This window comes from Ambystoma mexicanum, chromosome 6q, assembly GCF_040938575.1.
Source record: "Ambystoma mexicanum isolate Mex_15411 chromosome 6q, UKY_AmexF1_1, whole genome shotgun sequence".
Classification (NCBI taxonomy): Eukaryota; Metazoa; Chordata; class Amphibia; order Caudata; family Ambystomatidae; genus Ambystoma; species Ambystoma mexicanum.
The window spans coordinates 229954742-229971333 of NC_090937.1; the positions used below are offsets into that span (position 1 = coordinate 229954742).

At 44.8% G+C, this 16592-nt stretch overlaps 1 protein-coding gene across 1 annotated transcript in view; it reads left to right on the top strand.

The window, feature by feature from the left end:
- SEC24D (SEC24 homolog D, COPII coat complex component) overlaps nt 1-16592 on the top strand; it is a 658686-nt gene that overhangs the window by 272320 nt on the left and 369774 nt on the right. The window contains exon 8 of the mRNA XM_069630689.1: nt 7589-7716. Coding sequence (XP_069486790.1) covers nt 7589-7716 — 128 coding nt within the window. The remainder of the gene's footprint in view (nt 1-7588; nt 7717-16592) is intronic.

Sequence of the window (16592 nt, forward strand, 5' to 3'; positions counted from 1 at the left end):
GAAATTCCCTTTGTTCAACCCGAAGGATTTTGGTTGAGATCATTCTGCCACCATTGTTTCATATCACTAGATAGATGGCTCTCTTTCCAGTGTGAAGTTGCAGGAAAAAAGTTGCAATAGCGAAATTATTGCCACTTTTACAGTCCTGGCATACTCTGAGGTTGGAGAGGACTAGCATTTGGCTAGAGGTTTTCCTGAAGGAAATAATTGCGGATTTACAGTAAATACTTCAAACCTAATGGAGTCCTATTGGACTCCAAAATGGAGACTAACTCCTCCAGCCCTGCACTAATACTTGGAAGATTTGCCAACAAACTGAGCTGCAGTAATGGCAAATGAGTTTGGTAGTGCATAATGCTGCCATACTCGTCATGTTAGTCAATGTGTTTCTCTCTTTAAAATCCATACCTTACGTTGCTGTTTTGATGGTGATCCAAAAGGTTTCACATATAAAATAAGCTCCACTCATTTGTCATGGCATAAAGATTCTGCATGTTTCATAATTAACAAAACCCTGTCAATGAATTGTGTTTCTTCAGCATGGGATCTTGCATGGATTCGCATGCTCATGAATATTCTCTGTCATCAGGCTAGGAATCCTCTATAAATATAAAGCAGTTTAGCTTTAAGCTAAAAACTGCTTACCTCCTCTACAGCCTATCAGTGTCACTTTGGGTCATACTGTCCCAGCCAAGGACATTCTTCCACCTAAGCTCTATCCCTGGTTATCCCTGGTGGCCATCTTCAGATTATTACCACACGTTTTCTCGTTTTGGGAGTCCTCATGCTTCTCGCCTTGAAATCTGTTAGCTTTTAGCTCTTTTTTACCTCATTTTGCAAAGATTCTTCATCTCTTCATCGTCTACGATCACGTTGTGACTACCGGCGGCAGAGACGCGTTGACAGAGGAGATCCTCAGTCCATCGTTGGATCTCCAGCTTGTGGCGCCACAAGCCCAGGCTTGGGCCTTTAACCCAACACCATAATGGATGCCACGAAGAAAAGTCTTTTCAGGTCCTGTGAAAACGGTGGCCTGAAGAATATCTTCATCAAGGATCGGCACATCGGCTGCATTTATTGTCTTCATCCCGATCACGATGTGGACGGATGTCCAATTCGCCAATCCTTTTCCTCGAAGACAGAAAAGGACCCCCATCGGAGGTTGCTGGCATGGATCGAAGAAGGGAAGGCCTCTGACACATGCCTCTTCCAGGGCCAGCAGGTCCAAAGAACATGCTCCATTTGGTACAAAGAGGTCGAGGTCCTTTGAGGATCGTTCCTTGGCAAAGATCCAAAAGAAGGTAAAATCACACGCTCCATCGCCTTCCTCGTCAGTGGTCACCACAGCTCTGGGCCCACTTCGGAGGTAGGCCATTCGCCATAATCAGCTCTGTCAACGGTTAGCCTACCAGCAGGCGGGCTGCCTCTGTCTGTGAGAAGGTCGCTGGCATCAGTGGCCAAACACAGGTCTTCGTATGACCCATCGCCGACTCCGTCGTCGACATGAGCCTCGTCGATGGCTTGATCCACCAAGACCGTCATTCCGTCGATGACCGCCACATCTACGAAGCCTGTCCTACCTTCGACTGCTGCAGCACCAAAGTGCTCGCCCACGATCATCACCTTTACCACTGCAACGATTACCACGCCCAGGGTTTTCTTGCCGCCAAGACCTCCGTCAGCAGTTCTGACGACTGTCCCGTCAACAACGGTGCCTTTTCCTGCTCCTCAGGCTCCAGTCGTCGGCTCTTTCCATAAGGAATCTGGGATCCCTGAGGAGGTCTCCAGCTACCAAATGGATGCCATTCATGACGCTGGAAAACTACTAATCCTGTTCTTGTTAGATCTCTCAGCGGCCTATGACCTGGTCAATCACAACATCCTAAGCCAACACCTCCTATAACACTTCCATTTCTCTGAGGAAGTGTTGGATCAACTCATTTCTTAGCAGCCACACTACACAAGTTTTCATAGGAGACTAAGCAGCAGATGCTATCCCTGCCCCGCTCAGTGTCCCTCATGGCTCTTGCCTCTCTCCTACCCTTCATAACACCTATACTAAACCCCTTTTTGATCTCCTTGATGCCAGAGATATCATCTACACTCATTTTGCTGATGATATGCATATCCTTATCCTTCTCTGTGGTGATCACAATTCTGACTCCATACTAGATGTGTTGTACATTGACTCCCTATGAAAGCACGGGTCGAGTTTAAAACCCTTTCCCTCAACCACCTCAATAGTTGGATCCCCAAATCTGCTCACAGACGTGCTCTAAGATCCAGCTGCAGCATTTCCGTGCATGCTCCCCGCTATAAAACCAAAAAAGCAGGTGGAGTGAGTTTTCGTGTTACAGCACCTGCAGTCTGGAACTCCCTCCCACCATCTATCAGAAACGAGTAATCATACTCTACTTTTAAAAAACTTGTCAAGACTTGGTTATTTGACAAATACAAATAACTTGCTGCCTCCGGCCTGTATTCCAGGCTGCTTTTTCTGTTTTCTACTCTCTGTATCTTCTTTCCTATGTACTCCTTGCAACTTTATTTTACCAATGCTGTGCTACCTCCGGGTCTGGGCATTTCTAAAATGTAATAAATAAATAAATACATACACCAGTTCTGAAGAAACCTGCCAGGGGGGTTTTACTCAGATCAGGAAGCGGGCTAAGGAGAACCCAACCCCTTTCTGCCTATGCCTCATCCGGGGTCACCGGCCTGCCGGCCTCGCAGCCATTTGCCCTCCATGGGGCTAAGGCCCAGTCTCTGCGCCTGCTCTGAGGGACAGGTCCTTGGACATCTTGACCACCTTACGCACACTGGTGGCTGAAATCCAACAGCGTTTGCCTACTGCTCCCACCCCTGTTCCGGCAAGGAGCCTTCTGAGGCCTTCTCGGGCCCAGCCACCACCTCATAAGGCCCCTTTTACCCCTTGACCAATGCCGATGGCGCTGCTCCCTGTGGTAGAGGAAACAGCTCAAACAGACACTGCCACAACCGGTACACACATGAATGAGTTTAATGACTACATTCCCGCGGATGGGGAACCCCCAGATGTCAATGCACCGGCCAGGGCCTCTCCGCCAGATAAAATTGGTCCATTCCACTCTATGATATCTAAGCTTCCAAGCTATTCAACCTGGTACCGGAAGAAATGTAAGGTTTCCTTTTCGAACGACGCGAGTCCTCCAAGAAGACCATCATCTCCTTCCCCTGTTGGATGACATATCAGAGGATGGCTTAGTGGTCATGAAGGCCCCTAATAACACTCCTGATAAGCGTGACCAGTTGGAGAAATAGTACCGGGTTCCAGACCCGGCCCCTAGATGCCTCTGGTCACAGCCCTCTCCAGACTCAGTGGTCATGGCCGCCTCTAGCAAGAGGTCTTCCAACTCTTCTTCTTTGTCTATGTTTCCTATGGACCAAGGCGGTAAATGTCTGGATGCAGCAGAAAAACACATTATCACAACGCAGCATCAACAATCAAGTCTGCCAACGCCTTCGCCATCCTGTCAAGTTACGACAGATCGTTGTGGTACAAGTTGGGGCCCATCCTCGACTTCCTCCCTGATGATAAGAAGGCCAAATCCTTAGCCCAGTTGCCGGAAGAGGAGGTGGCTTCCGACCACGTGATCATGATCACCCTTGCGGACTCTGGCCTTCGCCAGATGGGCAATGGTGTGGCCCTCCACCACAAGGATTGGCTCAAGGCCACCAACTTCTGCACAGATGTGCAGACCAAGGTTATCGACATGCTGTTCGATGGCGACAACCAGTTTGGGAAGGCGGTCGATGAGACTCTGAAGGCCATAAAGTCGAACATTGAGACAGTGCGTTCTTTGGGCACCCTTCAGCAGAGGAGGCCATACTTTTGATCCTCTAAGGGGAGTTTCTCCAGGTCATCAAAGGGTTCTAGCCCCCTTATCTTCAGCCCTCTGACTCTACCACCCAGGAGGCTTATATGGTACGCTCCCAGGCCTATGGCATGACAGCTAGCTTTATTGCCACCCCCAGCAAGGCCACAGACTCCAAAGCAAGCCTGAACCAGCCCAGGACCGGTGCCACCACTGCAGCACCCCAGTGGGAGACCGGTTATTGCAATTTGTCAACCAGTGGCAAAAGATTCACAGACAAATGGGTGTTCAATGTCCTTCAGCAGGGGCACAAATTCTAGGACCGATGCCCTCACATTTCTCCTGTTCCGTGACAAGAACTGCACGTGGCACAGCTGCTAAAGGAGGTTCAAGCCATGCTAAGCAAAGGGGCAATAGAACCAGTCTCTCAGCGCCTCCGGGGCTCCCAAGTGTGCTCAAGATACTTTCTGGTAAGAAAGAAGTCTAGAGGGTGGAGACCCATTCTAGACATGCGACGATTCAACAAGTTCCTCAAATCCCAGAAGTTCAGGATGGTCATGTTACAGCATGTGCTCAATTAACTGGAGGAAGGGGATTAGCTGGCGACACTCGACCCGGAGGATGCATACTTCCACATTCCCATACAATGGAAACACCGGAAGTTCCTGTGTTTCGTAGTTCAAGCGCGCTTTTACCAGTTCAAGGCCCTGTCCTTCAGCCTCAAATCAGCCCAACGGTGTTCACCAAGTGCTTGGCCTTAGTGACAATGCACCTGCACCGCAAGGGAATCCACGCCTACCCTTACCTGGACGATTGGCTCATCCGATCCCGCTCTGACACGCTGGCAATTCGGCACACTGCGGAAACCATCCAGACCCTGACTTCAATGGGATTCTCGATAAACGATCGGAAGTCCCGCGTAGTACCATCTCGGAACGCACTACTCATGGGTGCCTGCCTCAAAACAGTCTTGTGTCTGGTGACTCCCTCAGAAGAGAGGGTGAAGACCATCCTGGGAAAGGTTCAGCAGCTGTCGACAGCGTCCGTTACTGCAGTCCGGTCCATCATGTCCCTGCTGGGGATGATGTCCTCCTGCATTCATCTGGTCCTCTTTTGCAGACTGCAGATGAGACCCTTTCAGGAGTTTTTGGATGGCAGATGGCAGCAAGTAACCATCACATGAACTGACAAGATTTCCCTCAATCAGGCACTGCAATGGTGATCAGTTTGCCTGCATCTCTCGCTGGGGGCTCCCTTTCAGATCCCTGCTCATCAGGTGACAGTCAGGACCAACGCCTCCCTCGGAGGTTAGTGGTCCTACACAGGATATTCTGGAAGAGAAGGAGTTACACATCAATGTCCTGGAATTACGGCAGTCTTGTGGGCCCTCAAGCTTTTCATCCTCAGCTCCAGGGGAAGGTGGTGCGAGTCTTCACGGACAACACCATTACCATGTTCTACATCAGGAACCCGGGCGGGACGCGCTCCCCAGCGCTTTCCCTGGAGGCACTGAATCTGTGACGCTGAACCATTGCTCAACGCATGTTCCTCAACCCATTTCACCGGGAAGGTGTCAAAAACACCATTGCAGAAAACTCTCAGCAGGGAGTAGCGGTCCTGCCACAATTAGGAGCTTCAGCAAGGCAAGTGTCTCATCTGTTCAACGAGTGGGGTCACCCTGAAATCGGCCTTTTTTGCTACATCTATCAATGCCAAGTGTCAGAGGTTTGCCAGCAGGTACCCTCAGCCAAGGAGACTGGGGGACGCGTTCTCGTTCCCTTGTGAGGGCCTCTTCCTGGACTCTTTCCCACTGATTCCACTGTTGCTATATGTGATCAACACACTCAGACGTTGCCACTGCAAGATAATCCTCATTGCACTGGCGTGGCCCAGGCAGATCTGGTATTTAGACCTTTTCCATCTGTTGGTGGCTCCAGCCACTAAACTGCCTCCACATCTGTACCTCCTCACCAGAGAAGGAGGGTCAATACTGCACTATGACCCAGTGTCTCTGAGCCTCATGGCCTGGCTCCTGCAACCCTAGAATTTGGACACTACTCGCTGCCTTTGGAATGCAAAAAGGCCAGTCACAAGTAGAAGCGATTTACAGTGTGTTGCTGACAGCGGAAGATTTCTCAGCTGCACGTAACAGCACTGCAGCTTTCCCGTACTTGCTCTCGCTGGCCAAGGCTGGCCTTGTCCACGCATCTATCAGGGTACACCTAACCGCCATATTCCGGTACACACGGACTCCAGCAAGATTGCCTTGCAGTCGCACAGGATCGTTAAGGAGTTCGTCAAGGGCCTCTTCAGAACATTCCCTCCGATGAAGGCGCCTACCCCGGTGTGGAAGCTGAACTTCGTACTGTCCAGACTGATGGGGCCTCCGTTTTGAACCAAGTCATCAAGCTACTTTGAAGTTTCTGTCCCAGAAGATCGCCTTCCTGGTGGCAGTCACCTCTGCCAGGCTAGTCAGGGAAATGCAGGCTCTCTCCTGTAAACCTCCATATTTGTCCTTCCACTCAGCTAAGGTGTTTCTGCTGACTCATACCTCCTTTATGCTAAAGGCACCATCAGACTTTTATCTAAAAAAGCCTTTGATTTTACCAGTTTTCTTTGTGAATCCTTCTTCGCCTGCTGAATGCGTGTTGCATTTATTGGATGTTGCGAGTGCACTGAAGTTTGTATGTTGCACAAACAAAGGACTCTCGAAAGACATCTCAACTATCAATTTTGGACCTGTGGGACATAGGAGGCCCCTGTCTAAGGCTTCCATCTCCAGGTGGCTCTCCGACTGTAGCATGCATTGCCATCGTCTGGCCAACAGACCGCTTCCGGGCCAGCTGAGAGCCCATTCCACCAGAGCCATTGCAGCAACGACTGCGTTTCTCTCTCGTGTCCTCCTGCCCGACATCTGCAGGGCTGGTACTTGGAGGTCTACCCACTCATTCACAAGATTCTAGTGCGTCAACAGGAATTCCAGGGAGGTGTCCAGGTCGGCCAAGCAGTGCTGCGCAACCTGTTAGTTTGAGGTGAGTCTGTTCCAGGGGTAAGTGTATTGCTTCTGTCAGCCTTGCCACCTCCTGTGGTTGTGTATATGTACTGCTATGTAATTATATTCATGAGCATGTGAATCCATGCAAGACCCAATGCTGGAGAAGGAACAAGTTACTTACCTCTAACTCTTGTTCTCCAGCATGGGTATTGCATGCATTCACATGCAAACCCAACCTCCTTCTCCTCTTTGGCCCTTTCTGGTTCATACTCCTACTTTACCTGTGCTACTAAATCTGAAGATGACCACCAGGGGTGGAGCTTGGGAGGAAGAGTGTCATTGGCTGGGGCAGTATGACCCAAAGTGACAATGATATGCTATAGAGGAGACAAACAGTTTTTAGCTTAAAGCTAAACTACCTTAAATTTACCAAGGATTCCCAGCCTAACGAAGGAGATTATTCATCGCCATGTGAATCCATGCAAGCCAGATGCTGGAGAACAAGTGTTACAGGTAAGTGAGTTGTTCCTTATACGCAATTGGCACAAATATCGGATCTTGCTGGTTGTGCTATCGAAATTTAATAGTCATATGACCACCGGATGATGCCAGAAAACTGTACAAACTTTGACATATTAGTATTATCAATTGAAGCTGTCAGCTGAGCTATTTTTTAAATGAATGATTTGAAGAGCTTATTGTCTCTATTAGTTTTAATAAAGTTATATCACCTTTCCAGGTAATGCAAGCCCTCGGTACATTCGATGCACAGCATACTGCTTCCCAAGTACAGCCGATATGGCAAAGCAATCCCAGATCCCATTGGCTGCCATCATCAAGCCGTTTGCCACGGTTCCACCAAATGAGGTAAGAAGGACAACGGCCCACCAAGCAATGATGTCTACGAATGCATTGCATGCTACTCTTAATTGATTTCGCAACATGCAGAGCAAGTCAATACTTTAGCCTATAAGCAAAATAACAAAGAGTACTGTGCAACTGTTAAAGTGTTTGTGTTCTATTGTGCGGTAACAGTATAAGACACATGGACAACTTATTTTCAATCCATATCTGTCCATTGACATAAATATCAGTGGGAAAGGTATTTCTTTTAGAGTGACGGTTACTACGTATAAAAAGTTTAAGTCAGCAAACGGTGGGAATACCGACTTTAAGATTTGACTTATTAAAAGCAAGCATGCTGAAAAAAACAACCCTACTGGACCCTTCAGTCACCTTTTTGTTTTGGATTGTTGTTAATATGTCAAAAGTGTTTTGTTTGTAAATTGTTGTGCGTGTGCGTATTTGCACTTATCATGTGAGTGTTAGTTATTATTTGGTGTGAAATAAAGTATGAAGTTAGCAATAAGATTATGTGTTTTTGTAAGATAGTTCTTCGTGTAAGATGGTAATTGAATGTGTAAATGATGGCTGTTTTTTAAATTGTAATTGCAGAATGTACTGTTTGGTGTATGCTGTAAAGATATAGAAATGTGCTGATGTTGCTTTTTGACACGTTATTTCTTAGGGTGAGCTATTTCTCCAGCACTATTGTTGTTATGTTGGTATACTTGTTTGGCATGGCAAGGTTTAAAGTATGTGCATATTTATTTAATGATATTCAGCAAGCTGTTTTGTTGTCTGCATAATATTTTGTGAATGATCTACATATATGCGGTGTGTAGATCATGGGTGGAAGGATTTTGACGTGTGTGTGTGTGCGTGTGTGCATGTGTGTGTGTGTGCGCTACACATTTTTTTGTGCATTTCGTAGTATATTTTTCATCCGCTGGTGGGGTGGCAAAGTTATAGAAGGAGTCCTTAAATGTACATTTTCCCATTCATTCTCCCAAGTTGAATGTTTGGTCACACTTACAACCCAAACCTCTGGGCGCATAATGTCAAACCTCTGCAAGGACCTTGCATCTGGTCTGTCCTTTTGTAGTTTGTACAGTGGTTTCCTTTACAAATTAATAAGTAGGTAAAAAAAAAGATTAGCTATATATTGGTCCACCTGGTATGGTCTATGGACCTAGATATAACTATTCAGCTACCTGATAAACTGGTTATAGTCTGTGGACTCTCTTCCCGAGGACCCAAAGGTGGGTCTGTGAACTTAGTAAGGGAACAACCAGATTGTCTATCTGCCAGAGCCATTCTGGTTGGTGGACATTTCAGGTCTGACTCACTTTGCCACATTAGTGTGTCCTTGGGATGCAGCAGGGCCAAGCCCGGGGGCCCATGGCTGCACAATGGGGGCAGAGTAGCCATTGTGCCTGGCCAGTGGCTGCTCTGGGGGTTAGGTGGGGCCAGAGCCAGTGACTACTTAAATTATACAATAGCCACCACTGACGCCCACAGTGATGGATACAGTGCACATCATAGATAGAAATACTGCGTAGGGCTATTTTTGTTATGCTGTACTCTTACATTGTTTTGTAGATTTTGTAGATTGTCGATATGTATGGAGCAGTGAATTGTAAATATATTTAAAAGTGAGGCTCACATTTGAATGTTGGGGAAAGTAGAACCGGGGTGGCCTTTGTGCATTTACTATAGGACTGGAACTTAGAAGTTCATCCCACTGGGTCTGCTGCTGTTTGTGTCAACTTGTTGTTAATTATTTACTGTAAAACCTCCATTGGCACACCTCTTATAGTGTGGAGGGAGTAGGATCCCACAGATTTAGAAAATGTGGCACAGAGCCATGTTGTGTGAGTTTGTTCCTAAGGGATGTGGAAATTGATGGTTGGAGTTCCCACACCTAATCTAGTAAAGTGTGAGGAATGAACAGAACATCAGGAGTCTGTTGATGACACATTCGACCATGATAACTGGAGAGAGCTTAAGTGTGGTGAATCCAGTGAGGATGTGGCTTCTCTGGTGGTGGCGATTGGTCTGTGTTCACATGAATTTCTGTATCAGAAAATGCTTGTATGCTTTTATAGTGCAATTAGAGCATGCTTGTATGCTTTTATAGTGCAACAGTGGAACTGCAAGCATGCCACTTTTGAAGGCTATATGGCACAAGAGACTGCATGTGTCATGATTTTGCCTAATGCACACAAACGTGATATACCTACTGAGTCAGAGTTCGTATTGTGACGCGCCCACATGATCTTGTCACATGAGTGCGGTTTGTCAATGAGTCCCTGCTATGTTTACATTGAAAAAAGGGTAATGGCAAAGTTGCAAATGCAGATTCACAGAGCAAACTTAAGCAGCAGACAGTGACGTATTTAGGCTTTCTGCTGCCCTAGGCCCAAATAAGTGCATGCCCCCCCAACTTTACTCCACCTCTGCCAGACTCTACACCTTCACCAGATTCCACCCCTTCAACAAACTCTGTCCGCGTTGTTCAAACCATGCCCCTTGACCCCCATCCTGTCCCCCATTTTGGCTCCATAACATTATAAGGACATTTTTAAGGTTGCAGGGATCAAAAAGGTATTGCTTTCTCTCTATTAATTCAAGCCTGTCTTGTCATCTCCTATGTTATGTTAGTTGAAGGGGTGTTTTCAGATCTCTGCTGTCCAAGATTTGGAGAAGGCAGTGTGATATACAGTTGGGTGCACTAGAGGTAATTGTTACCACTAATTGTCTATTTTCGGTTAGGTTCGAAAATAATCTTTTAGAGGAAGTGATAAGAACAAAAGCTGCCTGCAAAATGAACACAAGTGAGAGAAGGTTGGAATGAGGAATTTTGGTTTCAATGTTAATGTCTGGTTTCTCTCACAAATTGCCGGCTGTCACTCTATGAGAAGCACCAAGACTGCCCTGTAATATTAATGCAACATAACTAAATGCCTACATCTGGTCTTGTCAAATGGTAAGGTTCACATATGAAATAGATGCAAGTTGCACAGGAACATCTTATAAAAATGTTGACTACAAATAACTCAACCCCTTTCTCGTGGTTACAGCTCTGGTGTTAGCAGAGGGTAAAATGGAGATAAGGCATGTTACCTGCTGCAGCTGGTGTAACTCCAATCCCTTGGGTTGGAACACCATTAAAATATGGCAAAATCACAAGTGAAATTTGTAAATTCTTCTTGGACATTAACACATCAGTAGAGTTAAGACTGTTGGAGTAGGTTCTTGGAATCTTTGGCTGTGCTTTTTCACGTTGGAGTAAAGGGTAAGGGCGACCCTGAACATTCATGTATGAGCAGCAACAGCATTCCTCATAGCTGCACAATACAGGCACCTTTTATAACAAATGAAGTGGTACATACTGTTTACATCATTGCTGTTTGTGCAATTGTTAAAAACACCCAACACTCCAAGAGTAAAATTGAGCAATGGATTGGGCATTCCAGCACAATGTTACTTTTGTGGGTGTGGTTTAGGCTATGGGTCTTGCCAGCTTGCATTTAAGGTAAATTAAAATATGTAGCTCTGTACGGTTGGTTGGACTGTAACATAAACATTTTGAGATATGTGAGTATAGATATAGATGTCCTGCTGTCATTTGAAGTACTGTGTCACAGTAAAAGTCCTACCTTGTATTTAAAATATAATTAATGTAAAGATTATTTATAAGCATTGTGCATAGTTATGCATTGTGTGACATACTTTGCAGTTGTTTCTCCTGGTGGTACTGAGCGTGCAGCAGAATGTCATCAAATACACATGACAAACCCAGCAGGAGTGCCATTTGCCGGCTTAGCACTGAGCAGCTTCTGTAAAGATGGCTGAATGGATTTCTTTACGGGACAGCTTTACAGCTGTGAAACAGTGTGTACCTTTGCCACACTGTTTTTGTTCTCACCCTTCAAATGCTTTGGGTATCCTTATACAGGTCTCTTAATGCAATTGTGCATTCAGATTTACTCTGCGCCTTTTTAACTTCTCTAGGATCTATTTCATGCTTGCACCTTTTGGGCGGCCACAGACCTCTGAAATGTGGGGCTGGCGAGGGAAATTGGTGATTGCTTTTGAACATCATTTTAGTGCCACCGGTGGGAACTCTGTGCTTGACTTAAGCATAAGCATGCTTTTAATATTGTAAAATGATGCATCATTTTTAACCTTTACTTTTCTGAAGGGAAAAGCCTCATTTTTGCAACGGTTTAAAAATGCATGTCATGTATTTGTATATAAAATTAATTGCTTAACACAGTCTATGTGTGTATTGATTTTAAAGAACTCCAGAGATAATGTGAAGTGGCACCAATAAAACCAATGAGGTTTTGGCAGTTTTGCATATTAAAGAACATTTTGGGAAGATGAGAATGACCAAAGAGCTTTATATCTGTCATATATGTCTGTGTGAGTTGTATGACTGAATCATTAAATACCTAAAGCATGCTGGGTTTGGTACGCATTTTATTTTTTATGTAAACAGAAGTCACCCTAACATTAAAGCTTTTGCAACTCTCAAGCATATATAACGAAGGAAGGGAAGCAATGAACCTGGATTTCTAGAGCCCTAGAGGCAGGAAATCGAAGTTAGCCACCCCAGGAAGGGCTCCCTACAGAAGATTAAATTGAGGCTGATCATACAAAGGGGACTCTCCTGAAATTCGGTTCCTGGAACACAAGAGGTTTTGAACATTTATTGAGACCCTCTGATGTTCACTTGGAGGACTATGACATATTATGTCTCCAAGAGACCTGGCTAAGGAACCAACCGTATATATGGACGGATTTGAAACTTATTTGTCACCTGCGGCAAAGGGACTTTTTGGCCGCCCGTCTTCAGGCCTTAAGGTCATATAATGAACTACGAATCATAAAGGTGATTGAATCATCTCTATTCTTTCAGGTCCTCCAATTGAAGTGGGAAGGGAGCCATCACCATTCGACTCGTTCCAGTGTCGAGGAGATAATAATAATTAACTCCTATTGGAACCCATGGCCCAAAGCGATGAACAGTTTCTTCATAAAGCAAACCTCATTCTTCAGAAAATCTCCTCTGAATACGACCTGTCTCACCTGATAATATGTGGTGATTTAAACTTATCATACCCAGATGTAATACGAGGAAACACAACGTGCCGCCCCAACATTTTGGCTATTAAAAGAGGAACCAAATGGGCAAAAATAATGAAGTTATATGACATGTTTAATTTCTACTTCCTGAGAGGAAGTAATGAGGATACCGTGCCAACCTGGGGAAAAAGGCGCCTCGACAGCAACATTAGATCATATTTTTGTCACACGAGAATTTCTCTCCCATATCTCCAAATTTCGAACTCTACCCACCAAAAATAGTGACCATAACATGCTAGAATTCACGTGGACATCACTTCAGGAGAAAATAAGTTGGATGCTGTCTTCTATTGAAGAATCCGGTGGAAGAATAAAACTTAAAGTCAATGCAGGAGACGTGGGAGACCTGATTGAAAAATATACCAAGGGCGTCACAAATAAGATACAAACTGCTCCGGATTTTGCACAACATCTAAACTTGTACCGATACACAGCTAAGAACTCAAAATCGAATCTGACTGGCTTTAGCCACAGATATGACAAGGTTCTGGTCGAAGAGAGGAAGAAACTGAGGAAAGCACTCATTCTGTCAAAGAAAACTAAGTTCATAAAGGACATACAGACAGCAGCTTTAGCGAAGAAGGCCTATAAAAACTGGCTAAGAGCACCAAAAAAATGTACCAAGCAGACGTCGAAACATTTCTACGGCTGTTAAATGGGTGCCATTCGAGGGACTTCTGGAAAACAATAAAATCATCAACAAACGGCACAGCAAATAGATTGCATAATTACGTCGGTGAACAGAATTGGATGACCCACTTCACAGAACTCTTCAAAAATCCAAATTTAGGGAATCAACATCCTCATATTAAATCTGAAGTGGAGTGGACTTTACCCATTGATGTGGCATCTATTGCAATGAAAATCCCAAAACTGAAAAACTCTAGAGCACCGGGGCCGGACGATTTAACAAACGTACACTTGAAACAAGCTCCGGAGAAATGGGCTGTGTTTACTAGGGCTGTCTTTGATACAGGAACAAAAACAATACCCTTATCCTAGAAAAAAGCAACTATAGTGCCAATCTATAAGGCCGGTCCAAGAGATAACCCCAAGAATTACAGACCAATAGCATTGCTTGATGTCATTGGTAAGCTTTATGGATCTACGCTATTGGACCTTTTTCAAATCTGGGCCGTCGATACAAAGGTCACTGACCCTTTTCAGGCGGGTTTCGTTAAAAATGTCGGAACCCTGGCGAACATCCTTCTAATTAACACCTTAAAAAGGAAAACCAAAGAAGGAGGTCCCCCGATTTACGTGGCCTTCGTTGACCTGGTCCAGGCGTTCGACCAGGTCAACCGGGAGCTTCTCTGGAAAAAGCTAAAAATAAAAAATGAATGTCCAGATAACATCTTGGAACAAATTCAAGCCCTTCATACAGAAACATCAATATCTGTTATACTGGATCAACCGGGAACGATCTCCAAACCCATTCGAACATCTAGAGGTGTTAAGCAGGGTTGCCCTTTGGTGCCTACCCTGTTTAGTGCCTATCTATGGGATTTCAAAGACTCAGAGTCGCAGGTAAGATCTTTCCCGCCTAAACTGGGTGGGATTAGGATTTTGCGTCTTCTATATGCAGACGATCTAATCATCTTAGATCAAATACCAATTGGCCTCCAGAGGCAGCTTGACAACTTGAGTGCATATATAGAAGTAACAATCTAGAAATCAATATGTCTAGAACACAGATAATGATATTTCAAAAAGCAGTAAAATCAAACGCTAACTTTACTTGGCTTTTGGAGGGAAAGAAAATCCAGACGGTGGAAGAATTTAAGTGCCATTTTAGACAGAAACCAACTAATGCTCTTTAGAAAGGTGATTATCCCTAAACGTCCAAAAATCTTCAATATCATCCATGATGAACTGTATGACTTGAATTCAAGCCTCTTGAAACCATGGGCACAGAAAGCTACCTATACCCTCACTGATATAGGATCAACGGAACTTGACCTTATAAATAACCCAACTAAAGTGATCACAAAATTAGAAACGTGGGATTGGATTAGAACCCAGACTCAGCCTCAGCGTATAAATCAGTAACGCACCTTTTACTAGTAAGCAGAGAAGTGAACGATACAAGACCATATTTGAGGAAACTTCCAAACCGTCAGTCCCGACAAACTCTCATGAGAGCTCGTTTGAATATCATCGCAACAAATGAAATTAGAGCAATCATAGGGATTTCGACCTCTAAATGATATCGTTTCTGTGAGATGACGGACCAAAAGGAAACCATCAGGCATCTCCTGTTAAATTGTAAAGGTCTGGAGAAAGAGAGAACGACCCATATGATACATCTGTTTAAGGACTTAGCTTATTACGACGAGGAGACCTGGTGGAACCGCATAATGATATGATATGATATGGCATTTGTAATGCGCCTATACACAAGTGTTTCAAGGCGCGACGAGGCGGGGGGGGGAACAAAGGGAGACAGACAATGATCCTAGTAGGCCAGGTGTCATTCAGATCGCGCAAGTGCAAGGGTAGGGGGACTGGGAAAAGTGCAGGGGAAGGGAAGAGGGGAAGTGCAGTACATGGTTAGTAGAATACAAGATAAATAATAGGGCCAGCTGGTGGCAAGTGCAAGGAAAGTGCGGTACATGGTTAATAGAATACGAGATAAATAATAGGGCCAGCTGGTGGCAAGTGCAAGGAAAGTGCGGTACATGGTTAATAGAATACAAGATAAATAATAGGGCCAGCTGGTGGCAAGTGCAAAGGTAAGTGCCGGGAGAAGGGGCTGTAGGATACAGAGACAGTCCCGTAGTGCATGTAGGCAGTGCAAGGAAGAGTGGCTGGGCCAGGACATGAGATCGAGGGAGAGAGAACGCCTGAGACCATCGCAGTGACCCAATTTCTGCAGAACATTGACCTTACGAAACCTTAGAAACAGTTCGTTTTCATCCATTTTTTTTTCTTCCTCTCTCCCTTTTTTTTGGAACTTTTTTCAGGAACTTACTCAAATGAAGGATGTAAGAATTTTTGCACAAAAATGTGCAAACATTTTAAATAAAAATAAAAATAAATATATACAAGTTTGGCCATCAAACACTTTAGCTGTCAGAGTGGAATGACTGCTAACAGCTCAAACGTATTTGCAATGTTGTGAATCAGACAGACTTGGATGAACTAAATTGACTTTACGTTTTAAAAAATGACAACCAGTAATTTGAAAATAAACTGACATAAAATGCAGCTCCTCTGGCAATCTGCTGCCCCAGGCCTGGGCATAGTCGGCCGTTATCAATACGTCTATGCCAACAAGTTCAGATATGGATGCTAATTTAGACAGGGCAATTGAATGCAAGTGGTCAGTTGTGCTTTGTCCTAGCAAGAGTCAGGTAGCAAAGCGACATCACAATAATGTTCACTATTTACAGAGGCAAGTCATGTGACGAGCAGAAGCATGTGTGGTACACTGGAAAAAATGGGGGACTCCCACAGCATTTTGAGGTTACAAAAATGCAGTCAAAATAATGTTAACCATTTTACTTTCGCAAGTTTTATACAGTGATGGAAAGGGCTACGGTAACAGGCAATCATTAGACTCTTAGAGCGTTGGCAAAACATTTGTCTTTAATGCTTTTTCAGGGGCATTCATGAGAAATTAGCTTACTTATTTATCTAGGTTTTTTTTTTAAAAGACACATTTGTCGCCTTTCTGCTACTTCTAAGCCCTGGTGTAGATTAATCATGCAAGAAACACGCCGATATTAAGGGGAGAAAGGTAACGTGAG